At 45.8% G+C, this 25,418-nt stretch overlaps 1 protein-coding gene across 3 annotated transcripts in view; it reads right to left on the bottom strand.

Annotated features, from left to right (window-relative positions):
- Nucleotides 1-25,418, bottom strand: part of Zmat4 (zinc finger matrin-type 4) — a 388,695-nt gene that overhangs the window by 305,257 nt on the left and 58,020 nt on the right. For all 3 annotated transcript variants that reach the window (XM_052751849.1, XM_052751848.1, XM_052751847.1), the window contains exon 2: nt 5,436-5,541. In XM_052751849.1, coding sequence (XP_052607809.1) covers nt 5,436-5,537 — 102 coding nt within the window. In that variant the 5' untranslated portion in view covers nt 5,538-5,541. The remainder of the gene's footprint in view (nt 1-5,435; nt 5,542-25,418) is intronic.

Below are 25,418 nucleotides of genomic sequence, written 5' to 3'. Positions count from 1 at the left end.
TATGGATGTATGTATATATATAAAAGAAAAAAGGGGGCAAAAGTTTGAAAGAGAGCAAGTGGGGTTATATGGGAGGGTTTGAAGGGAGGAAAGGGAAGGGGAAATGATATAATTATACTATAATATCAAAATAAAAGAAATCATTTTTTAAAGCAAAGCAGAAAGCAGAAGGATGAAGTTAAGTATCTCCAACTAGCTACCCAATCAGAAGAGGATGGTAATGGCTGGAGGGAGGATAGGGAGGAAATGGTGTGATTATATTTCCATTAAAAGTTTGAAAGCATTTTAGAGAGAACCATGGGATTGAGTTCTGGGCAGTAGCATGACAAGGGCTAGCTCCTAAAAGGTCCTGCGAAGTCATCCACAGCCCTCATCCTTTCCGACTGTCTGATGGATCAGTATGATATTCCTGGCAGGCAGAGAGTGATGTGAGCGTGGGTGGGAGGAGGAAGAGGAGGAGAGGGCTAAGGGAGAAGAGAGAGAAGGGGAATGAGAGGAAGAAAGCTTTGATTGTTGCAGATCCAGTAAGATTTCTCAGCCTTGTGATCCAGACTTTTTGGCAAAAATGAGATTAAGGATGTGGCATTTCCACCTACTAACTTTTAAATAAACTTTCCACAACTGAACTCAAAGGGAAATAGGCAAGTGGGTGAAGAAAAATAAAAGGAACAGCCTGGAGATTTTGTCTACAAGAAATTGTGTAGTTACTAACACACAAAGCTCTCTGAAGGCAGGTATAATGAAAGCCTTCTCTATTGCTGTGAGAATCACATTACTAAGGAAATTATGATTCTGACTTTTAAAAAATTGTAGAATACTGTGCAAGCCTGAAACCACCCTTGGGAAGGAAGTGAAGAGAGGTCAGGACCTGAGACAAGTCCAGGAGGATGTTCAACAGGAAACAGTTCAGGAGGTGAGTACCACCGAAAAGAATGAAGTTCCTCCTAAAGAAGTCAAATGCTGTTCCAGTTTTCCTTGCTCCCCTAAGAGGGAGAAAGCTGTCCCTGGCTTTCTGGTGGCCCTAAGCTACTGACTGTCCTTTGTCTCCTGTCCTTCTTTTCCTGGATGGGAAGTATTACTGTCACACTACCCTAGAGGGAAGTGGGTAGTGTTAACACCTGTTTTATTCACAGGCCAGAGGATAAGAATTGCAGATGCCTCTGGTGGTTTTATCCACTCTTAGAGCCCTGGCTACCAATCAGAAAGAATTCAAGGCTGATCCTGCAGAGAAGAGATGAATGTGTTTATGTTAGCTCCCAGGGTGAGGGGATACAGCCCATCATAGACTAAAGGATGGCATGGTGGTGGGAGAGACATGTGGTCACACTGCATCCCCAGTCAAAAAGCAAAGAGCCACTGATATCCCAGCTTGATTGCCCTTTCCTTTTTGTTCAGTCCAGACCCACAGGCTATACCCACATTCAGGTGGATCTTCCTTAGTTAACCTTTCTGAAATTACCCTCATAGACACAGCAAAGAGTGTGCTTCCATGTTCAATCATGGAAGTCAAGTTGGCAGTCAAGATTAGCCATCACACACTGATTTTGCAAAGTGACTGCTGAGACCCATCCCACAGCAGCACCTAAAGGTTTATAAAAAGAGGCAACAAGTTGGGTTGATGTTTATTACTGGCTATATGAGGCTTGCCCAATGATTCTTCTTACTTTCTTTCTAGATCTGAACTATTTCTTCCCTTGGATTTACTAAAATATAAATAAACATATTGCATATTTATAAAATAATTATTGTGTATAGCAATACTGAACATTATATATACTACATATGGTGTACGTATGGAGAAAGAGAAAGCAAGATTTTCTGTGCTTTGGGTTTCGTTTCTCATCATGTACTGGGGACAACTTTCCTTCCTCCTGTACATCAGAGAGCCACCCATCACTCAGGCATGCAACTCTTCCCTTTGCAAGAAATTATCCTTTATCCTCTTCAAACCACAGCAGATCATTCCAGTGCCCCCCCCACACCTGCAAGAAATGATTCCTGATCTTTGTAACATTAGGCACCTCATTATGAAGTGTTCCCTTCCACATGCACTTAGAGTGTTGGTTCTGACTATTCACCCATGGGCAGAGACAACAACTAATTATATTCTCCACTGCTTAGCAAGTAAAAAATAATAATAATGTCTGTGTGTCCTTCCATTTCCTTTTACATCAGGACTTCATATGCAAAGAGGAAAACATTAAAGTATATCCCTGAACAGTCTGGTCAATTAAAAACATACCAAGCTCTTATTCCCCTTCCTGTGAGGCTCATCTGCTAAGGGGGCATGCAGATATTAGCAATTCACCCATTTGTGTGTTTGCTTTTCTACTTCAGGAGACTAACATACTAGTTTCAGGGCACAAATCATAACAAAAGCTTTTCTTGTTCCCAATACCAACTCACTGTCATCTAGAAATGCTCAATTATAGTCTACAGTCCCAGATGCTTAAGAGCCTGATGGATCCAAGGTTCTCTTTACACACATACATACATGTGCACACATGTACACACACACACCACCACCACCACCACCACCAATCCAATCCTCCCGCTATGTGCTGTCCTCAGTGCCCTACCCAGTCTGCATCCTCCAGCCAACAAGACCAGCCTCTTCAACATTTTTCAGAGTCAAGTATCATTTATTACTTCCTAAAATTGACCCATGCTTGAAGCCTGGATAAATCATGACATTCTCCAGCAAGTTTTTGACCACAGTTGGTCTTCATGACGAATAATAATGTGGATGCCTGAGTCATGTGGGACTCCATGGCCTTTCTTCTCCATGGAGTTCCTGAGCTTCTTGGGCACAAAGACTATTTCTCTTACCATTCATAATCTACTCCAATATCTAACGCTGGTACTGCTGGTCACACAGGATTACACAGTGGATGCTCACTGGTGTGCCTCCATGGGATAGCAGAGACTATTGTCAGCCAGAACTGAAGAAGTATGTCAGATTGAAACGTCAAAGCAACTGAAACATCACAGGAACAGAGTTCTCAATGAGTTGAATGAACTATCTAGCTCATTGAGAAACCCACTCTACAGGTGATGTCAGCAGAGGTTGTGTGTGGAGTTCAAGGATAGACCAATAGAATACCCGTTTTCAAATAGTCCTGGGTGATCTGAGGCACGCTCCAGCATAAGTGTCCCAAACAAAGGGACAAGAAGACAAGAAACGGAGGTCAAGAGTCCCACATAAGGGATCCTAGGCCCTGCCTATGTCACTGCACAGCCTCAACATCTCTCCAGTGAGAATACACAGGCTATTTCTGATAGAAGGAGGGTGAGGGACAGACAGGCAGAAGACATCACTCTCGGCATCCATCCACATTCGGCGGGAAGGCACTTAATGTCCCTAGATGATGTATGACACTGCTCATGGAGGAGCTATTGATTGCTTTATTTTTCCTAACGCACAAATGCTACGTTCAATTAACACGTACCGTAAACAATTAGATTAGACCACAGCAAGACTCCAGGACATCAATAAGAGAACCTGAGATCAAAATAAGCACACTTTGAGTTGAGCAGCTAAGGTGGGGTTTTGTTGTTATTTGTTTATTTAAAAGTTTCGTTTAAAACATTCTGGCATTGGCTTTCTGGTTCAGCTAAAGGACAGTACTGATCAGTATCAGGTAAGAGACCCATCCCCCTCACAAATGCTAAAAAGACCTATAATGTGCAGCTACTGTTCAGGAATTGGGAATCAAATAAACAAAAGCGTTTCTATCCTCAAATATTAAGAACAACGATTAAAAATTAAAGCAAATGGGCTTATTGTAGAGAGCATAAAATTTCAGAGCAGGAAAAATTCCCCTGCTCTTTAACGATATTTTATAGTTACATATATGCTCATAAACAATATAGATAGAAATTAGAGTTTATCAATCCCAAAACAATGGATTTATTCCTTGTAAACATGTTCACTTTTAGCTGCTTCCAGCACTCACTTCCCTCTTGACAGAAGAATAACGTGCCAGCCTCCAGGTCCATGATTTCCACATAAATCAGAAAGTTACAAAAAGCAAAGTTTAAGTTTGCCAAATGCAAATACTATGCAGAATCTATGCAAATGAGGTGGGGTATGGGAACTGGGTAGGTGTCATAAGTGATCTGGAGATTATTTGAAAGACACCAGAGGATGTGCATAGGTTCTCTGTAAATATCACACCACTGTGTGCGGAGGACTTGAGTAGCCGCCGCTGGGGTTTCTAGAATGGCAGAAACCCGTGGAATGGCTGGGGTGGGCACCCCTACTGCCTTCTTTCCACAGATGTTGATTTCACAGATGCTTCAAAGAGCGTGTTTGTTTGCCATCATCAAAGCATCGCTGCGAAGGAGATAACAGCAAGAAAAGAATTTCACATGCTTGACACACTTAGCTTCCAAATCATTTCCACCAACACAAAACCCTGTGGGAAAGGAGGGGTTAGCATGTTGTGTTTCTGGGTGTGTATGAGTGTGTTGTCATTATTATTTCCATGGTGCATATTATTATTTCCTGGGGCCCAGAGGAGCTCAGTGAGCGAGAGTGACAACTGGCATTTATTAGACTCATCAGATGAAAAGCAAAAGTTGCTGGCTAAGCCCTGTAATCCAAGCTTCCTTACAAGTCATTACACCTGAAAGCCCCTATTCCCAGGGCTGCCTGCTCTTTGGAAACTGGAGTACATGATGCAGGGCTCACCATCTTGGGATCCCCAGCTCCCTGCCTCCCACTCCTGGCACCTCATTCCTCCCTGGGATAAAAGACAATCCCTCTTCTTCTCAGCCTCCGCATCTAATGCAGGAGCAAAGAGCATCCACCAGCCCTCCCATGCAAAAGATCACCATGCCCTTCCAGAGTATGGGAGCTCTAAACCTTGGTTGTGATGGCAGGGGACTTCTACATTCTGGTGAACATTTAGGGTGCTGACCAACAGGGAAGGTTCTCCGAGGAGGAGATGCCTTTTCTCCCTCTGAGACCCATGTTTCCCTGGGTGACCAGCAAAGGTCTTTGAGCCTATTTTCACATCCTAGGTGGAAGGAGGCAGTGGAACTAGTACATTTGACATGTATCCCTCACAGAGGAGTGAAGAGTGACATGTATCCCTCACAGAGAGTGAAGAGTGACATGTATGCCTTGAAGAGAGAGCAAAAGACTGACACGAATCTCTTACAGAAAGAGCAAAAAAGGGAGCCCAGAGAGTTTCTAGGGGCCAAGGCATACATTAAAATATTAGTAAACAAGATTAAATAAACTGGGAAGTAGCCAGGGCCTCAGAATAATGTCCCCAAACTTTACTCCGTGTTCCCAACAAACACATCATGACCTGACTCACACGATACAGACTCACGACTTACACTTCCGAAAACTCCCCAAGTCCAAAAGTGAATATCCTCCAGCCCCATGAGCCACAGCGTGGCTGAGTGAGCTGGGCTATCCTTACCTCATAATGGGCCACCCGCTGGGATTCGGATATCAGCTGTGCGCTGCACACCTTGCAGTAACTGTCTGTAAACAACTCCTGATCGATATCGGAGGACTTCATCAGGCTAGAGAAAAATCAACAGGGAAAAAAGGGGGAGGGGGGAGTCTGTTACTCTGATGATAATGCAGAACACTGAGCATATGTGTGTGAAAAGCAGCCGGTCTGCTGATGGTAGCAACAGGGTGGGTCTCTCCAAACCCCGGTGTTACCATACCAACTAACCACAATAATGAATAGTTGATCATTTACCTATAAAAGTCTAACAGGGGTGCTAGAGCCTTAAGAGATAATAATCCATCTTTAGCTTTTTTTTTCTGCTAAAACAAACCAGATTTGGAGCTATTGTTTTTTTCTGGGGATTAATGTGACAAAATAATTACGCATGTGACAGATATTAACAAAGAATTGCAAAGTACCCAATTCATGCAACAACAGGAAATAGGTCAAAAGCGTTCTGATACGCCCTCACACATTCAGCAGCTTACAGGCATGTATGCACAGTAGTGCATGGAACTTGGTTCTAAATATGTAAAGTGCACTCTCAGAAATGATAGGTCACTGTTTCATAATCATTTTGTTTTGAAACGTTTCTACAATGAACCTATTTTTTTTTTTCAAGGAACAAGTTGTCATAGGAGCTTTGTATGCAGCATAAAATGCGATCTGAGTTCAATGGCTACACCTCTGAAAAAATTCAGAATGCAACCTCCCTTCTAACCTCACATCTTGGAAGACAAGGAGACCTTGCCCTGTATACTGCCTTCTATATTCAGGGATTTCAGAGTCTATTAAATCATCTTTACCACCCCCACACCAGAGCTGAATTAACAGTAAATAAATACATCCTGTAGATCCAACCTGCTGTCAGAATGCAGCCTAAGTCCTCACACCCGTGAGAACACTCTAGCTGATAGGGGTCCTGTCACCTATAAACACACACAAACTCCACTTCATTGTCCTTCCTACCTATAAGCAACAGATAAAGCCTGTACCAGACTGCACCGGACAGAGAGGCAAGAGAATCTCCACCAGCAACACCATGGGTCCATCATTCTGCACCATGAGTCTATCCGACTGCACCATGGGTCCATCCTACTGCACCATGGGTCCATCCTACTGCACCATGGGTCCATCCTACTGCACATGAGTCCATCCTACTGCACCATGGGTCCATCCTACTGCACCATGGGTCCATCCTACTGCACATGAGTCCATCCTACTGCACCATGGGTCCATCCTACTGCACCATGGGTCCATCCTCCTGCACCATGGGTCTATCCTACTGCACATGAGTCCATCCTACTGCACCATGGGTCCATCCTACTGCACATGAGTCCATCCTACTGCACCATGGGTCTATCCTACTGCACATGAGTCCATCCTACTGCACCATGGGTCTATCCTACTGCACATGAGTCCATCCTACTGCACCATGGGTCCATCCTTCTGCACCATGGGTCCATCCTACTGCACCATGGGTCCATCCTACTCTAACGCTCTCATCTTACCTACTGGACTGGCCCAAAACTGCATTACTGTTCAGGGGCACAGCCCAAATGATTCCCTTTTCCGAACACGCCAGCTCTACCTCAGAGCTAATGCTGCCACGCGGTTTGTGTGAATCACTCAACTCTCTGTGTCTCAGTTTATCTCATAGCTAAGAAGATTATACTAGATGTTAATTGTCAAAAACTGTAGTGAACCAAAGAACACAATATATTGAAAATACTGAATATAAAACTCTCATCATATTTTCAAACACCCGGAACAACCAATAATGATTCCAGATACTGTAGACCACTGAGTCTTACAGCTGATGTGGACCTGGTTTTTACAGGAAATGTCATTCCTAGTGAAGTGGTGTAAAGTCCATCACTTCCATAAGGTTTACTCCCCACCATACACAATGCAATTTGTCCCAGGGAGGGTGAAAGCTTTTCTCAATTTCTCTTGGGATAAACAAAATCCATCCTGTTGCAGTGTTCATTCATTAATTCTGCTGTAGGTCCAACACAGATTACTCCTTTTTCACAAGACACCCACACTTGAAATTCTGAAGAAAAATCTTCTTGTCTGTTTCTGAGCCCTGCCCTTCCCCATAGCCTGTGTCTGTTTGAGTGTGGTCCATCTTCAAGACCAGTGCCAGGGACACAAGGAGTCACCAGACATGGTCCCATGGGGACCAAGGCAGTCCCCACCAACAATACAGCATCAGTTGTAATCTCTATTCACATCCCAGAATGAAAATGGAGGAGATAACTTTTGAGTATGGAGAAAAAAAAACGCAGCAGAACATTAGAAATGTCAAACGGTAAGTGAAAACGTACATCTTTAAGCCAACTTCCTATAAGTGGCTATGCTTAAGCATTATCATGTTCTCTGCTATTTTTAATAAAGAAGTGCACGAAGATAGATTCATGGGTGACCTGCTTAATAAGAACCTCCAAACTCCCTGCACACTCCTCCCTCATCATAGGACCAACTGTAGGCAGCAAACACCGTGAAGGGATATTCAGGTACTCGCTGGACTGAGCAGAACTCGTGGGAGTCTGCCTCAGTCAAGCAGCTGTGCAGCAGAAATAGCTTTAAAGGCAGACTATAAAATGTGTATACTACAAAAAAAATATATTCAAAAGAAGAGGAAAAATATCCTGGCTTTTCCCATCCTCTTATGTAAGAATATTGATTTAAGGAAGTCTTAGTGCAATGGAACCGCCAACGAAGACCCTTGTGGGTCTGGGACATGAGTGAAATGCCTGAATACATTACATGCTAGTGGGAAGCAATTAGTGGACAAGTGCCAGTCTGGCTTGTGCAGAGAATTCTTTCTGTGCAGGTCGGTTTAGACGGGGAGAAGATCCTGTTTGTGACTCAAAGACTGGAATTGTCAAGAAGAAAGCTGCCATCTGCTCTCCTCCTCCGGCTGATTGGAAAAGCCCTCAGTTTCACTGTTCTTCAGAACAGGGAAGGTAGAAAGAGAGAGGATGGTGGAGCATACTTCCCTTCTTAGCCTTGCCCACCATGCTAACCGGCCCATGCCTCCTATAGCAGACGGAACAGCAATGGAACCATCAAACCCTCACTAATCAGAGACAGAGCATGTGAGGACCTCTCATCTGGAAACTGCTCACTGTGTAATGCCATACGGTCCCTGGGAATTCTGGGTAAAAGACAAGCATAGTAGAATGGAGGCGTCTAATCCCCTTACTTTATCTGCAAAAATGTTTCATCTTTGCTACTCAGCCAGCAGCACACTTCAAAGGCACATCACAAAGCCATCACCAGGGACTTGAGTGACCTAGATGTTCTTCAACATTCACCAGGGATGGTGCCATCCCCAGGAGACCCAGAGCAGAGGAGCAGGCCATGTATGAATCTGGTCAGATGACTTTACTGTCCCCAGTGTCTATTCTAGGAGAGTCGGGTATAAAGCATTATCAGTCAGATGCACAACTGGGCAAAATATAGAAAATTTGAAAAGCGAGAGCTCTTTTTGTCTCCCAGCATCTCACTATGAATCTCTGGTTGGCCCAGAACAGGCTGTCCTTAAATGCACAGAGATGGACCTATCTCTACCTCCCAGGTGCTGGAATTAAAGACAGGTAGCACTATATAATAGTCACTGGGACACTATTGTGTACGGGGCAGAACAATGACAGTAGGCATAGTCCTTGGGTCCAAGTCCTCAAGGGCAATAAACAAGAACACCAAAGAGAGAGTCCCTAAGACAAAGAACAAACTGCTATACACATTGGTGGAAAGGGCTCGACTAGCCAGCTTGAGATGACAAGATAGATTATCAGGGAACTCTCCAAGAAGGTTGTATTAGACTTGCAGATGGGAGGATGGATAAGATAAGGAGAGAGGAAAACAGGTCAAACTCTAAGTCAGTCCTCTCCTCTGGCACCAAGAGAGTCCTGATTACCAACAGGATAAGAATATGGACAAGGGTAGGAGTAGAGGGCTAACTGTGAATACCACAAAGTCAAGCGAAAGCAAACCATGGTCAGAAGTAGATGGAGGAGCCCGAGACCCAGGTGGAAAGAGAAATTGACGACAATAACCGAGTCCTAACTGTCCCTCATGGGGCACAGAGAGGCCTTTTCCAGGGTCCTCAGAAGGAGCTTTCCTCTGGCTTTCTTAAGAGCAGACTGCAGAAACACAGGATAAAATCACTATGGGCTCCACGAGAAGGAGAAGTACTGTTCACTCCTCTCCGTGACTGACTGTGTGAAAATCAAGTTGACGCAGAGACCTTGAAAGCCTTGTGAGGTTCCTTGAGGAGAAAGTCACTAGCCCCCATTCTGGTTGGGTTATTCACCAGCCAGGGTGCCCAGCCAGTTCAATATGCTGGCTGTGTTCTGGTCTCTTCATCTGTGAAATGGGAAGAGGATGAATCTCACCGAGCTCTTGTGAGGGTCCAAAAAATAAAATGGATAAAGCTCCAGACACAAAGTGGCATATGGCAGACACTTAAGAAGCCAATATTCAGACCATTGTTAGCAATATTACCAATTCTGCTGTAGTGTTTGGGGAGCAATATCATAAATATTTAAGAAGAGAAGTAAACAGAACCACATTGGAGGGTGAGCAGGAAGATGACAGACCCACAGTACTGAGATCATAGTTCTTATTCCTCATCTAGTCATTCTATTACCTGCGCCTTCCTTGGGTGATAAAATGCAGCCAATGGCCAGGCTTGGGGCCTACGAAGACCCCACACTTCAAAAAATCCTTACAATCTATTTTTATCATTGGAAGTGCCAACACTCACTGAGGAAGCTCGATGAGAATTTATTCCGCTCTCTCCCCCATTCCTGCTGTCCTCCCTGTGGCCTGTTCCCCCGGGGCCATAGAAGGAAGCATTCGCAATCTAACGTTTGGCATGGAGCCATACACCAGCAACATTAGCCCACAGCTGCTCACTGTTCCAAGGAGTCGGAGCAACCATGGCCCCTCAGGGACCATCTATTCCACCCCAGGTCTTTGAGGGGCGAAGCCTTGAGCGTGATGCTGTGCACTGTGTGGTCATCACTTTTACCTCTGGCTATGGTGGCCATCATTCTAAAGCTCATCCAGGAGGTTAACAGTCCACCCCCGCCCACTCTCTCCTTTCCAGTGGCCCTTTATGGACAGGAATTAAGACTTGTGGCATTCCCAATCTAAGCTCTGTGGGTAGCACAGAGAGCCGCTCAGTGTGACACTGTGACCTCTCCAGATCCAGGACTGCAGACTCTCTAAGCATAGTCCTAACAGCACCTGACCCTTGGGAAAGTTCCAACTCTGGGAGTAAAGACTTTGCCTGAGGCTTCCCCCCTACACCGGCTCTGTAAAAGCCTCATTTTCTCTGTGAAGACACTATGACTTGGGGCTGATTATTTTGCCTGAAGGTCCCTGAGTCTCCAGCATAGCAGTCAGTTTTCTAGGCCAGGGATGAATCCCCTGTCCACAGGTCATGCCCTGGCTGGGCTGCCTTTCCCTATTGTACGTATACTACGTAGCCTACACCAGAGTCCCTCTGTCTAGGACCATGAAAAGTGCGTCAAAGCCCAGGATAGATGCCTGAGGCCCCCCCCCCCTTTTTTTTTACCTCAGTGTCTAGACTTCCTTTTCTTAGCCTGAACAGAACTATGGCTCACTACCGTCTTGCAGACATTTTGCATCCATGTTTATATCCAGATGGTTTCAGGCATGGGCACCATGACTGCCTTCAGATTAGGTACCCACTACTATGTTCAATTTAGCCTGACACCTTGAGGAGCCACTGTAGTCCATGCCCAATACAACTGGGCCTTTTGCTCCAGTCTGGAACCTTCCTCTCTATGCCACATGCCCTTCCTACCCACCATGAAATAGCTAAGCAGCTCTCAGCAGCTCTGGCCCCTGCTCCCCTGTATTCAACACAGGCTGCCTAAGCTTTTTATCTCCTGCAATGGTCTACTAAGAATGTTCTCAATTAAAGTGTTCCTTCCACATTTAACAGTTAGTCATACCCAAAAAGCACTTATAAGTTGTTTTTTTTTTTTCTGCTCTGGTTTATTAGTATTAAAACTATACTTAGAAAGAGGAAGGGGGTGTTGAAATTAGAGCTGGCCCATCTTCAAAACAAATAAGCCTCGGCTTGCTCCTATGTGGTCCTTTTAGGCTTCTGTTCCCTACACCCTGATGCTACCTCTAATGCTTTGTGACTACGGTCTGCTTTTCACCCCTTCCCCTTTCAGGTCTCCGTCACTACCCTACTTTACTAGCCTGCCTAGCAGCAAAGAGGAAAAGAATTGGGAGGGAGGCAGAATACAAGTCAACAGGGCTCCTCTGTAACCCCCACAGGCCCCCAAACGCCTCTGATGATGGGTCTGTCCTGTCTCCATCGCATCTCCATCCAAGCCAAGTGGGTGATGCAGGGCTGGTTGCCGTGGCAGCAGACTAGGCAGAAAAAAAAAAGCCAAAAAATTATTCCAGAAATGAAAGCAGGTTGTGAAATGCAGCCAGAGAACAGGGCAGCAAGCAGACAATGGTAGCCTGTCTGTTTGGGTAGCATGGTATATGTTTGGTCCCACTACATGGATCTCCTCCATGAGATCAGAACCTTAGAGGTCCACCAACTGCTACAAACCTCAGAATGCAAGCAGTGCCAGGCGTATATTCTGCTCTGGTTTACCACTGGGATTGGTCCAATAGCATGGAGCAGAACAGGTAAGGGTGTCTGTACTAGAGTTGTTTTGGGTGGCATCCTCCTGCCCACATTTCCCTATAATTTAGCATGCATGTGGGTGACCAAACATGGAAATCTCCCACAGGGTCTGTGTGCGGGGTGAAGGTCAAAGACATGACCATCTTGACGAAACTTTGGGATTCTGTGTTTCCCAGAACTGCAGCCATTTTTTTGGCTGGAAGACCTAACGTTTTTCAAATAAAGGAATCTGGTAGTTCACACCCCTCACTACACAGCATCCAGATGCACCCACCAGCTGTTTCCTACCCTGAGCTGAGAGCACCCCTATGCCTACACACATGCCCTTCCCTTGCTCCGTGCCAGCAGGAGGGGCAACACTGACTCACACCAATTGAGCAATTGCCTATTAAGGGCAGCACTCTCTTCCCATGTAAGGCCAGGCTCTGTGGTTCCTGACTCAGGCATGTGCCACTGCTGGGTACACACTTGACCCAGGCAATGGAACCACATCTGTCAGCCTCTTTCTTCTGGCCCAGTGGCATCTGAGAGGGAAGGCAGCATCATACTGCCAGCTTGCAGGATGGCACTCTGGCCAAACCCTGTGGCAAGCCACAGTGCTCGCGGCAGGTGCCTGGCTCCTAGCCACTTCTTCTCTCTGGTTCCTTTTCCTTTGAATGGACAAGTCTGAACCACAGATCCCACAGGGTACCCCTGGGATTGGTGCTGAGCAGTGAGGCCACAGTTTCAGCCTTTCTATGAAGTTCTTTGTAAATCTCTGAGGAATCCCATGCCATTTACCAAATGTCATCTACCAAAGTCTCAGACATATCACAGCCTCACTCAGATTGCCCCCCTGGTCATGACTCAAACTTTTATTGGGCATTGTCTGTGTGCCTGGCACTGCTCAGATTCTGAGGTTTGTAGCAGCTGGTGAACCTCTAAGTTTCTGATCTCATGGAGGAGATCCATGTAGTGGGATCAAACATATACCATGCTACCCAAACCGACAGGCCATCATCTCTCCACATAAATTAAAGATGCATACGCCAGCTGAGGCAAAAAAGCCTCCTGCACTCACAGCACCATCTCTGCCATTCTAGGAACTCTTCTTGCCCTAAAGGCAACAGCAAAGATATCAAAACTAGAAGTCTTCCTCCACCCAACAGTAAGACCGGGCTGCAAGTGCCAGAGGCAAGCAGGTCTAGCAGAGATTAAAAAATAAAAAGCATTCTGTCTAGACTTCCAGAAGATCCTTAACATCAGTTCCGGGGACAGCATGGATGGTCCAGTAGTAACAAGCCTGTCTATGACCAGGTGAGGGGCCTAATAAGCTGAAGAAAATCATTGTCAGGGAAAACGATGTTTGCTTCTTCAAGACACTGCCCAGTAAACTCCAACACCTTTGCAGCTCCATCAGTTGGGTGGGGAGAAGGTGGAGAACTTGTACTTTTAGTTCCTTTACTAAAATCAGAGTAAAACCAGAGCCAGCATCACATAGTTAAGGAGAGACAAAAACAGTAAAAAACAAAACAATAACAACAACAATAAAACCCCTCATTAGCCCGTGTTGACAGCAAAGGTGGGGAGAGGAAAAAGCGAGGGAGGGAAGCATGCTCCTATGTGTCACTTATTCCAGCAAACCAAAGTCACTCTTGTCCTGGAGACTCAGACCCCACCCAGCCCCATGCAAAAGAAGAGAGCTGGGGCTAGAGAGAAGGCTCAGTGGTGAAGAGCACACACCCTGCTCCCGAAGACGGTCAGGCCTGGTTTTCCAGCACCCATGTTGGTCAGCTCTCAACTATCTCTAACTCCAGTCCTAGAGGATCTGTCACACTTTTCTGGTGTCCATGGTCACCTGCACTCATGTGACTGTGTGTGCACACACGCACATGCACACGTACACGCCCCCACACAGAGACACATACTCACACACAGGCTTTAACATTAAAAAATAATAGTAATAAATCTTAAAACAAGGCAGAAATTCAGTGTGGAGCCCTCAAACTCTAAATGAAGCAGGTTCAAGAACAGCACATTTCCTTAATGAGCTAAAAACAACAGCAACAATAACAACAAATCACAGCACTTCTTTTCAACATTGCCTACCAGTCGTCAACTCTACAGTTTATAAATGAGCAACCATTCCGTTATTGTAACTTATGTGCATGATTTCTGAAGACACGGATGCCCCTACTGAACCAGGCCGACTGAGAGCAGTTTCAACGCAGCAGTCACATGGAGGGCGTCACCTGCATCCAAACGTCAAGTAAGGCAGGCATGGCCGGCCGTTCCTTGTCTTTGAAGCCAAGCTGCATGGCTACTGCATGGGTAGCCAGTCAGCCAGACATATCCAGCTCTGTCTGTCCTTCATGACTGCATGCTAACTTAGCTTGACTTCTTCAAGGAACCCAAACTGCCAGGTCGTCTTTTGTCTCTTCACCTTTCTAAAATCAACAAACTGTAGGACATCTAGAAACACCAAGAGGCCTCTTGAATTTAAAATTTAATTAATCATTAATTTTTAATTATTAAAATAATTGATTCCATCTAGTAGCCGAAATATTCCAGTGACAGAGGAAAGGACGGGCTACTTCCCTGTCGCCTTCCATGACATCCATTAACTAGAACATCTGTTCAAATCTGAGAGCTGCTTTGAAATCTTGTGACAAATCCTGCTTTGGCATGAAGCACGTGGTGAAGACGCTGATGGCTTAGGGACTTCAGCCACCATGGGAGTTGGACATGAAAAGGTTGCTGTGTACCAGTTGTGCTCACGAAAAGTCAATGAGGAGATTGGCGACAGCAGGAGTTCCAGGCTATCTAAAGTGTTGTGGAAGGAGTGGACACAGGATCTTTCACACAATTTTAACAGGGTAGCTAAGCCTTGAAAGCTAAGCCTTGTCCTACAAGCCCAATAGCCCTACTCAGACTTTACAGGAAAAAAAATCTTGCTTATGTGCAATATAGGGCAAGTAAAGTATAATGATGGCACATTTTCAAATAGCAAAGTTTGTATCCCCCACATGTGCATGGAGAGCAGATAAGTAAACTGAGGTAGAACCACTGCAGGAATAAAACACAGCAAGACAGGAGATTATGGATGAATTGTGGATGCCTAATATTCACATGAGAGGGAAATACAAAGAGGGTACACATGAGACTCTTTTAAGGCTGTAGTCATGCGTCCAGGTAAGATACAACTCTAAAAATGTTTGGAAATAAGTAAGCATAGGATACAAGATGATGGTACCTCAAGTGGGAGAGAAAGAAGGGCAGGACAAGGAAGACCCATATAGCTACTGACGGAATGTTGCCAGATCTTAGTTTCCTTAGAAGATGTCACATGGGTGCTCATTCTGCTATTGCAGATGGTAAAGAATGACAGTCATAATTTGATGACAGAGATAACAAACAGACATGCAGATAGATGGATGGATGGATGGGTGGGTGGATGGATGGATGGGTGGATGGGTGGATGGTTGGATGGGTGAATGGATGGATGGGTGGGTGGGTGGGTGGGTGGATGGATGGATGGATACATGGATGGATGCATGGATGGATGCATGGATGGATGGATGATAGCATAAAGAGGAGAAGATAGATGATAAACAACAGGTAGACACTGTGTATATACCAATGATGATAGAACTGTCTGAAAATAAATCTTCTACATTCTGTGTCACAGGTAGTTTGTTTCCTTGGTGCCATGTCCAGTTAAGACAGACTAGACTAGAGTCTCCTGCCTCTCCTGTATCCAGTGTACCATATGGGTAATCTTGTGTAAATGATGTACATACTTCTAGGCCTGGAACTGAAGACCCAGTGCATGCTGCAATCTGGCCTCTTCCTCTTCTACAGGTTAGATACTGTCACCTTGGTCAACCTGGAAGCCTGGGTTCAGGAACACAGGAGCACTGAAGACCTCATTTCTCGAAGAGAGTAAAACCCCAGTCCCTGAAATAAACTTCTGATGTACTCAGCTACTCCACTTCCAGGATTTATGTAGCATTACCTTAACTAACTCCATTTCAATGAGTAGCTTCAAGTGATTGAAAAAAACAAAAGTACAGACATGCACATTTTACCTAGGTTAGCATCTTTTATGCCTTGTGAGGAGCTAGAAAGGGAAAAAACAAAACAGAGACCGTTGAGGGTTTCCATTCCAGAAATGAGACTGTTAGACTTGCCACTGTGCTCAGGGCAATGGACTAGGCAGCCCTGACCTCAGTGTGACTGCTCATTCACACACAGCAGCAGCAGCAATGCGCTCCACTAAGTTCTAGAGTCTAAAATAAATTTATAGGAACACAAGGCATTGTTTAAGGGCCAGAAGCCTGCCACTGGTGCACTGACCAGAAATGCGGATCGGGTCCTGGAGGCCCTTCAGCAAGGCTGCTCTTTCTGTCTGCCTTTGAACAAATCTGTCTCACTACTTCTGGCAGAGCCGTGTTTCTGTCTTCTGAAATCTACTTTGATATCGTATGAGGGGGCAAACCGAGCAGATGGTCATGACCACTGGGATGCCAGGTAATGACCAAGGGCCTCACATCAGAGTATCCGGGTCCTGTCACCTTGCCAGAAATGACAGCTTGCCTGTCTGGCAACAGCCCTGATGTTGGGAAGGAAACACACATCTCTCCACTCAGTTCTTAATTTATTTACACTTTCTAAGCCATCCCCACCCTGCCCCCCACTCCATCCCCACTCATTCTTCTCTCCTTATCAGCCAAGATGAATGGCGACTAGGCAGTTTCCTGGAAAGGAGACTGAGTTGGGGCATATTCATCACCTGGCTGGGTTGCTCTGTCCCAGTATTTGGGACAGAGCAAGCATGCCCATATGGGCTGGCAATGCCCTCTGCTGCCTCTGCTTACTCACCATCACTCTGACCTCAAGCCTGGCAGAGAAGTGCCAGTGCTTCCTCCCAGGCTGCCCACCTACCAACAGACTGACCTTCAAGCTAAGGCCACTTCTATGCTCCCTCTTGCCCAGTTCCCACTTTTGAAAAGGAGGATGGGCCTGCTCTGATAGAGAGCCAGCAAAGGGAAGGAAAAGGATGTGGCTGGCAGGTGACGGTCAAGTGGAAAGTTGCCAAGACAGAAGAAGAGGAGTGTAACATTGGAGATAGAATGAGGCCATCCCATAATGTAGCAAATTATAAACATCACGTCACTACATAGGGCCTAGGAGGGCATCTCATCTAATCCCTTCAGATTAAAAAAAGAATACAAAATGATACCCAAGCAGGTAGTAGGATGGACCCATGTCCCCCCTTGTAGATAAAAATGAAAATGGAGAGACTACCCACCCACCCACCCCGCAAACAGCATTCTTTTCCTACAACTCATTTCCAGCTCTTAGCTGTCTTCTTTAAGGATCCATTTGGGCAAGAAGGAACACACCCCCCATTTTCAATTCCTGGAAAACAAAACCTGTGTGACCGGCCAATGACCCTAGTGCAACCAACAAGAACCCTCCTCCAGGCCAGATCCAAAGGTGCCTGGTAAGCAGATGCAAGCAGGGAGCAGGCATCTCAGTTCATGGGCAACATGTGATTTCCAAAGGTCAAGTGCAGGTATCTGTGACACATGACCATGTCTGCAATACCATGAGGCTAATCTAAAGACTGATTGCATTCAAAATTATTATTATTATTATTATTGTTATTGTTATTATTATTCAAAATAAATAGCTGCAGTTATTCCTATTTCTCACTGACCAAAAATAGAATGTCTTGACCCCAGGTCAACAGGCTCTGACTTGCTAACTGAGTGGACAGGACCAGATGTGTGATGAGGACTGGGAACATGGGGATGCACAGCCCAGGTACCACCTTAAGGAAGATCTTACCCCAATCACTATGTAGTGGGTAGCCATTCCAGCTTTGGTCTGGAAGTTCCAACCCCCAATGAGGCTTCAGGAACTATCACACCTACAAGGCGGGGCCAGGAGAGGGCCCTGAAGACCCGAGAGATCTGGATGGGCCGCGTGCTCTTGGGTCCCGGACCCTGGATGCTAGAGGTAGACTGAACAGAGTTCTCCAGAGAACACCGCCGGACTGTGCTACGGCTTCCCCAGACCCTGTAGTCTATCCCTTCATTTGTGAGTTACCCCACAAAATAAACCTCCCTTTTAACTAGGTGGAGTGGCCTTAATGTGGGTGGCATGCAGTCTCAACAGTCAGTCCTTTAGCACTGGCTTCTGCTGCTGAGAGATGATTATTTACTCACTGTCGCTCCTCCCTTAGGGCCACAGCCACCAGCTGGGGTCACAAAAGCAAAGAATTCCAGTCATTGCTGGAACTCACAGCAGGGTGACACCAAGAGGCCACCCCAGTTACTAACTCCTAGGAGAGCCAACTGAGGTCACCGTACCTACACTAAAGTCCAGCTTCTCCCTGCCTCACCTCACTCTGCCTGTGCCCTCCACATAGGTCCCCTGCCACAGGAGCACCACTAGTGAGTCCCCCGAGCACCAAGCTCTTAAGAGTCTCTTTCCTAGCAAGCCCTTGTGACATGCCTTCCTGCTGCTCCTTCATGACACAGGCATCACACAGTAGGGCCACACTGAGCTCTCTGCCTCTTTGGAGACTGGCAAGGGACTGAATCCTACAGCCAGAGACTAGGTCAGTTCCCAGAGCCCAAGAACTCCAGAAGTTCCTAAAGCTATTCACAAAGTAACATTCATGCAATTGGAGGCAATGAACTGTTTCTGGTGAAGCTGTATCCTGGAATGCGTTCAATACCGCTTAATAATATGCTAGCACTGAGTCCCAATTCCCATTCTTTTGATCTCGTTCTATAATGTAGTTACAGATACTATCTGCCATCTGACTTGGACTGATGCCTCCGAGTTCCATAATGTCAAATAAGTCATATTTCAGTAACACTTCCTACCCACTGCTAAAAATATTTTTTTCTTCCCACACAGCTATTCCTAATGAGATATTTCAAGACACCTGGCACCCAAGGGAGTTCCTTGACTAATTTACCCAGGAGTCCCATGCAAAAGAAAATTGTACACAACAGAATCCCGCTGGAAGCAGGTGCCAGAGGGCAAGAAGAGTATCAACCCTACAGTTATTCTGTCCCTTGAGGTGTCACATGACCACAGCAGGGTCAAACTCAGTACAGTTTGTGATGTGTTTTGGGCAATAAATATACCCGAAGAGGAGCCTGTTCCAGGTTGCTGGTTGGCTTTGCTCTAGGACACTGGCTGCTCCTAGGATTCTTTAAGAAGCAGCCTGAAGCCTGAGCAACTGCTAACTACTGATGTAGGAATGAGCTCAGATCATCTCCAGCCAGCACCTGCTCTTGCCCTCAGTCACCTCCAGAGCTTGTAAATGGTACACGTCCTTCTCAGCAGATCCTGGGGCCAGGCAGCACTTCCCCATGATGCTCTCCCTAATCTCCCCAATGCTGGGTTAAGGCTCCTTCCCAGGTGCCTCTACCACCCTACACTTCTGTCCAAAAGTCCCAATCCATTCTTGGAAGGGTATGTTGACTTGCCCAAGTACGGTGAGCCTCTGAAGAGGTAGGAACTGATGTTCATCTTTGTTCTCAGTAACCAGCTGGGAAATGATCAAACTAAGGGCACTAGTGATGAGATAATGAAAGGAAAATGCACTTGGTATAGTCAGCCTTGCATGAACAGAACGTTCTGTTTCTGTTTGTTGACAAAGTCTCATCCTTGAAAATCAATGCTAACAGCCCAAAGGGTGATCTTCTAGAAACCAACTCGAGAGCATGCCAGCACAGTAGCAGGCTTCAGGAACAGCCTGCAGCACCCACCAACTTGTCTGCCCATGCCCATTCCAGGGACAACAGGAAGGATCTGGCTGTAACTAGAAAAGGATGCCTCTGCAGCTGAGTATAAGACTGAGAGGGATCAACACGAGGCCTTCCCTCCACTACTGCAGCATTCCTGCCTCCTGGGTCTCTTTGGAGACAGAGGTGAGAGCAAAGGAAGAAGTAGATCTGGCTATCAAGGTCTTCCCTCCACTACTACAGCGTTCCTGCCTCCTGGGTCTCTTTGGAGACAGAGGTGAGAGCAAAGGAAGAAGTGGATCTGGCTATCGATGGAACAGAAGTAGCAACAACCCGGATGGGCTCACCAACACTCTCCTTTCAGTGTTCCTCTGCTGACCCATCTCCCTTCAAGGCCTTGGATCAGCAGCATCTTCACTTAAAATATGCCAGTGTAAACCCACAGCCAATCATCAGGTGGAGCTCAGGACATCCCACAGAAGAGGGGAAGGAAGGATTTTAGGAGCCAGAAGGGTCAAGGACACCACAAGGAAACCCACAGAATGAACTAACCTTGGCTCACAGCAGCTCACAGAGACTGCAGCGACAACCAGGGAGCCTGCGTGTGTCTGCACTAGGTCCTCTGCATGTATGCTATAGTTGCGGAGCTTGGTGTTCTTGTGGGACCCCTAACAGTGGGAATGGGGCTGTCTCTGACTCTTTTGACTGCTTTGGGGACCCTTTTCCTCCTACTGGGTTGCCCGGTCCAGCCTTGACAAAAGGGTGTACACCTATCCTTATTGTAACTTGTGACATGTCTGATTGCTACCCCTGGGAGGTCTGCTCTTTTCTGAAGGGAAACAGAAGAGGAGTAGATCTGGGGGAGAGGGGAGGTAGGGTGGACTGGAAGGAGGGGAAGGAAAGGAAACTGTAGTCTGCATATACTATAAGAAAAAAATTAATTTTTAAAAATTAAAAAAAAATAAATACAAAAGATGTTCCTGAATGCTCATCTCTCCATCATTTACTGGCTAGCTGAGGTTGAGTGGTATGAATTTTACCTCCCAGAACTTGTGACTGAAAACTCCTTTGGAAGCATATGAAAATGGTCCCCATAGGCCCATATGTAGGAATACTCGGCTCCCCATTGGTGAAACTGTTCAGAAGGATTGGTCGGTGTGCCCTTATTGGAGGAGGTGTGTCATTGGGGTGGGCTCTGAGGTTTCAAAAGACTTCTCTCATTAACCAGTATGCTCTCAGCTTCCTGTTCATGGATCCGGATGTGAGCTTTGAGCTGCTGCTCCAGCAGCAAGCCTGCCTGCCTTCTGCCCTGCCTTCCCACCACGATGGTGATGGACTCCTGCCTCTCAGGAACGGTAACCCTGGCTAAATGCTATCTTTTATGAGTCGCTCACGGTGTTTTATCACAGCAATTGAAAAGTAACTAAGACAATAGTCCTGGGGATATATGGAAGACAAGCTCCTACCGGAACGGGCTGAGCCCTGATCCAATAACTATGAGAAAACAGATACCTGGACACTACTAGCATGTAAGGGTGGGAGCCATGCGAGAGGCGATAACAGAGGCAACAGAAAGTTGTGTTGAGAAGCTAAAAACGTCCAGGGATTGTCTGCCACCGCCAGTAAAAATGAAAAGGATGTTCCTCTAGCGCCCTGAGAAAGGCCCTCATCCTAAGACCCTGGTTTTAGACTGCAGGTCTTCATAAGCTTCCAGAGAATGAATTTATGTTTTTCCTAAGCCACCCTTTGCATGATACTTTTATTACAACCACTCTAGGAAAAAATATACTGAAAACTCATTTGATGCTGCATTCTCTAATTCCACAAAACGAATGTATTTCATCCTCCTTACAGTCCTGGAAGGTGGTTGTGGAGGCCGGAAAATCCACCTAATATGTCCAAGGAGAGCTCAGTGTGAACCCACGGAATTATCACAAAGGACTCAAGGATTCAAATCCATGTCTCCTATCTTCAAATCCGAAATCTCTCTGCCCCTTTGATACTGAATTGTTATTGGGGTCATTTGTCTTGAGGTTCTCCTAGCACTTATTAAAATCTTCCAATTGTCTTTCTTTCTTCCCACTTACCAGAAGACAAACTGGCAGGCTCTGGCTGAATTCAAATCTAAGGGCCAGGAAAGGCACAGCCAGCTGCAGATGCAACCACCAGCCTGTTCCACACCCTGCCTGGGTTACCACACCTGCTCTGGGGCTTCAACAAAAGCAGTTCTCAAAAACCCCCTTTACCTGCCAATGTCATAAAGGGAGCCCAGAAGCAATTAGGCCTTTCTAATCACTGAATCCCACTTTAAATCTCTTCAAGAAGAAAGCAATAATTACAGATCTCTGATCCGACTGGTCCTTGGCTGGTCTTCAATCAGCCACATTCCTTCAAGGTATTATAAAAACACTTCTTAAACAGTCTCCTCATGATGGTATTTCTGAATCTCAAGTTCTTTGCAGAGAGACAAGGCCAGGAAGCAACTTGGATTTTCTTCTTCTCCCTTATGCATGGTGTCCCAGTGCCACCCAATGCTATGACCTGGATCAAAACTCCAAAGCAGAGCCAAGCAAGTGACCATGTGGCACCAAGCACCATATCCAAGGTCCCAGACACACAACTCAGCACTAGGTGTGTCAGAGACTCAGCCTCTGTCCCCTGTGTTCAGCAGTACAAAGCGTCATTTGTATACTGGGAATAAGAAGAAATGAGGAAGAAGCTGAGAAAAAGACATATGAAATCTTGTTTCCTCTAGGACCAGAGAGTGGAGGAAGAATATTGCCCTTCCACTGTCTGTTGAAACAGTCTCTCCTGTGATTTTTTTTCCCCCAGCAGCACCAAGTCCCAACTATTTCAGCCTTTTATCTCCATGTGCTCCCCCAAAATCTGCACACACAGTAGTGATTCTGTAGGTGGCTACTATTTATTAAACACCACTGAACGTAAGTTCCCAAGCATCATGCCTAAGACTGTGCCTTCTCCACTGCCTGAAGAATTTGTACCTCAAGTCATCAGTGTGTTCCGTCAATATGAATGGCTCAAACATGGCCCACCTCAAGAGATATTGGTGAAATCATACGTAGTTGAATGAGTGTGGGGTTAATTTTGAGTTTTAGCTAGTTGGACCAGCTGGGATCATGGAAAAATAAAGCCAGCAAGGTGATGGAAAAATTAAGCCAACTGGAGGACACACACACTTTTAGGAACTATTTATAACATCTTGTAACCTCTACTTTACAAGGTAAGCATACAGAACATCCAGAAAAATCTGAACTCATATAACCAGAAATATAGCCATTCAGCAAAAGCCCAGAAAAGGATTCTGGGCATTTTTATTAGCCCAGTCCAGGAACTCTTTTTTAAAAGGCTCAAATATTCCACTGCAGCTCAAGAGCTGGAGGACAGGAGACTGTTTCGTGTGCTCTCTGAAAAGAGCTAAATGAAACAATAGCTCACCATGCATGATGACCAATGCTATGTGTTAACTGCAATAAAGGATGCCAAGGAAGCTGGTCAAACAATATTCTAGATGGTTTTTGAAGGAGTTAGAATTTGCATTTATAGACTGAGTAAAACCAGCCTTCATCAACCCACAGAGGCGGGCTTCATCCAACCTGCTGAAGATAGAACCAATTTGCAAAGTTGGTCTTTCCATCCTTGAGCTGAGACGTTCATCTTTCCCTGCCCTGGGAACTTGCCTGCACATACCTATATTGAGCGTGTGTGTGGACCGGGATTTACAAGCTTTTTCTGTTCTCTGACGTCAAGCAGCTGAAGAAGCTGAGGCCTAAAAAGAATGAAGTGAGTTCTAGGGATATAGCTCATCTGTAGGGAGTGTGCTTAGAGTGTATGGTGGTTTGACTGAGATGTCTCAAATAGTCTCGGACACCACTTGTATACTTGGTCCCCAGTTGGCTGTGTTGTTTGGGAGGCTTAGTGGGTATAGCCTTACTGGAGGAAGTATCTCGCAGGGGAGGGCTTTGAGAGTTCAAAGGCTTTCATCATTTCAAGTTCACCCTCTCTGTTTCCTGCTTGCCGTTGTTCCTGCCACCATGCCTGCCTATTGCCCCACTTCCCTGCTATGATCATGGTAGACTCGAATCTTTCTGTAACCGGGAGCCGAAAATAAACTCTTCCATAAGTTTCCTTGACCAATAAACTAGCAAAGGTTGGAGGAGGCATTTTATCACAGCAGTGCAACAGCAATAACCACAGCATGCATGAGGCCTGAGTACGAACTCAAACACTAGGGGAAACGACTTCCCTGATGCCACGTGGTCTGAGGCAGAGTCAAGGCAAGATCTCAGGCACCCATGCAATGGTATGAGCAGAAATGACAAGGCTCCTCCGGGATGGAAGGTCTCCCTCAACCCCTAAAGGTACGACACTGACTGAGCTCTTTGACTGTTGGGAGGCTCGGTCCCACTGAATGTGACTGCAGGGGCTGAGTGGGCCTCTGTGCTAAATACTAATCAGCAATAATTCCCACTCCAAAGCCTATCCGGCCTTGCCTTCCAATTAGCTCACCCCGCCTCCACTTCCATGTGACTTAGCTCTCAAAGAGAAATGTGTGGATACCTCCGGTCTGCTCCCAGATCAATGCGGCCAAACGACTCCAAAAAGGAAATTCTAAGCATCTTCATTATTATTTTCAAAAGCTTTGTTGCCTCCAGAGAAAAAAACACTCTCATTTTGAGACTTGACACTCTGTAGATTACCCAAGGAAGAGGACAAAAAGTTTAAAATTATTAATGGGCATCTCTAGGCAATTAGGAAAAAAAAAATGTCTCCCTCAGGTCCCCAGTCTCTTCAGATGCTGCAGGCCAGTTGATGGCTTTTCTGCTTCTGAAAGATAATGCAGCCTTCAGTGCAATTGCTAAAATGGTCCATGAGCCAGGAGATTGTGGCAGCCTTCTGAAAACATAGCAGTATCTTATAATTTCAGCAGAGGCAAAATACTTGCTTGAGTTTCCACATAGAGAGATCCCCAAGAGACAACTGAAAGAACATGGCAAAACCTGTATTCACTGTCCCAAGGAACTGCAAAAGCCCATCAGGAAATGGCTCAAACTCACAAGCTAAGTGCATTGGCTATTTTAAAAATAAACTAACGAAGGTTGGAGGAGGCAGCAAGAGCGTAAATGTATTTAACAGACAATGCCAAGCAGCATCAATTAGGACCTGCCCCAAATGATGGCAAGATGTCCAGAGAAGAACCAGCCAGTGGACAGATGGGCTCTGAGCAGGAAGCAAGCCTCTTTGCCGAAGAACCCTGAAATTCCTGGATTTGGACTCCAGCCTTTCACAAACTCACAGAGGCCAACTCCACAAGAGCTGTCCTGAGGCATGAGGAGAGTGAGCAGCCAGATCTGTCAATGTTTCCCTAAACAGTCTGCAGAGCAGCCAACCTCGTAGAGCAACTCCGTGTGAACCTTGCTCTAAATGGGCTCCCCAAATAATGCTCGTATTTCTTCCCTCGAAGTCTTTATAACGTCTCCCTTC

Source organism: Peromyscus californicus, unplaced genomic scaffold, assembly GCF_007827085.1.
Source record: "Peromyscus californicus insignis strain IS unplaced genomic scaffold, ASM782708v3 Scaffold_23__1_contigs__length_62951481, whole genome shotgun sequence".
NCBI lineage: Eukaryota > Metazoa > Chordata > Mammalia > Rodentia > Cricetidae > Peromyscus > Peromyscus californicus.
This window is presented reverse-complemented; position numbering and strand designations above follow the sequence as displayed.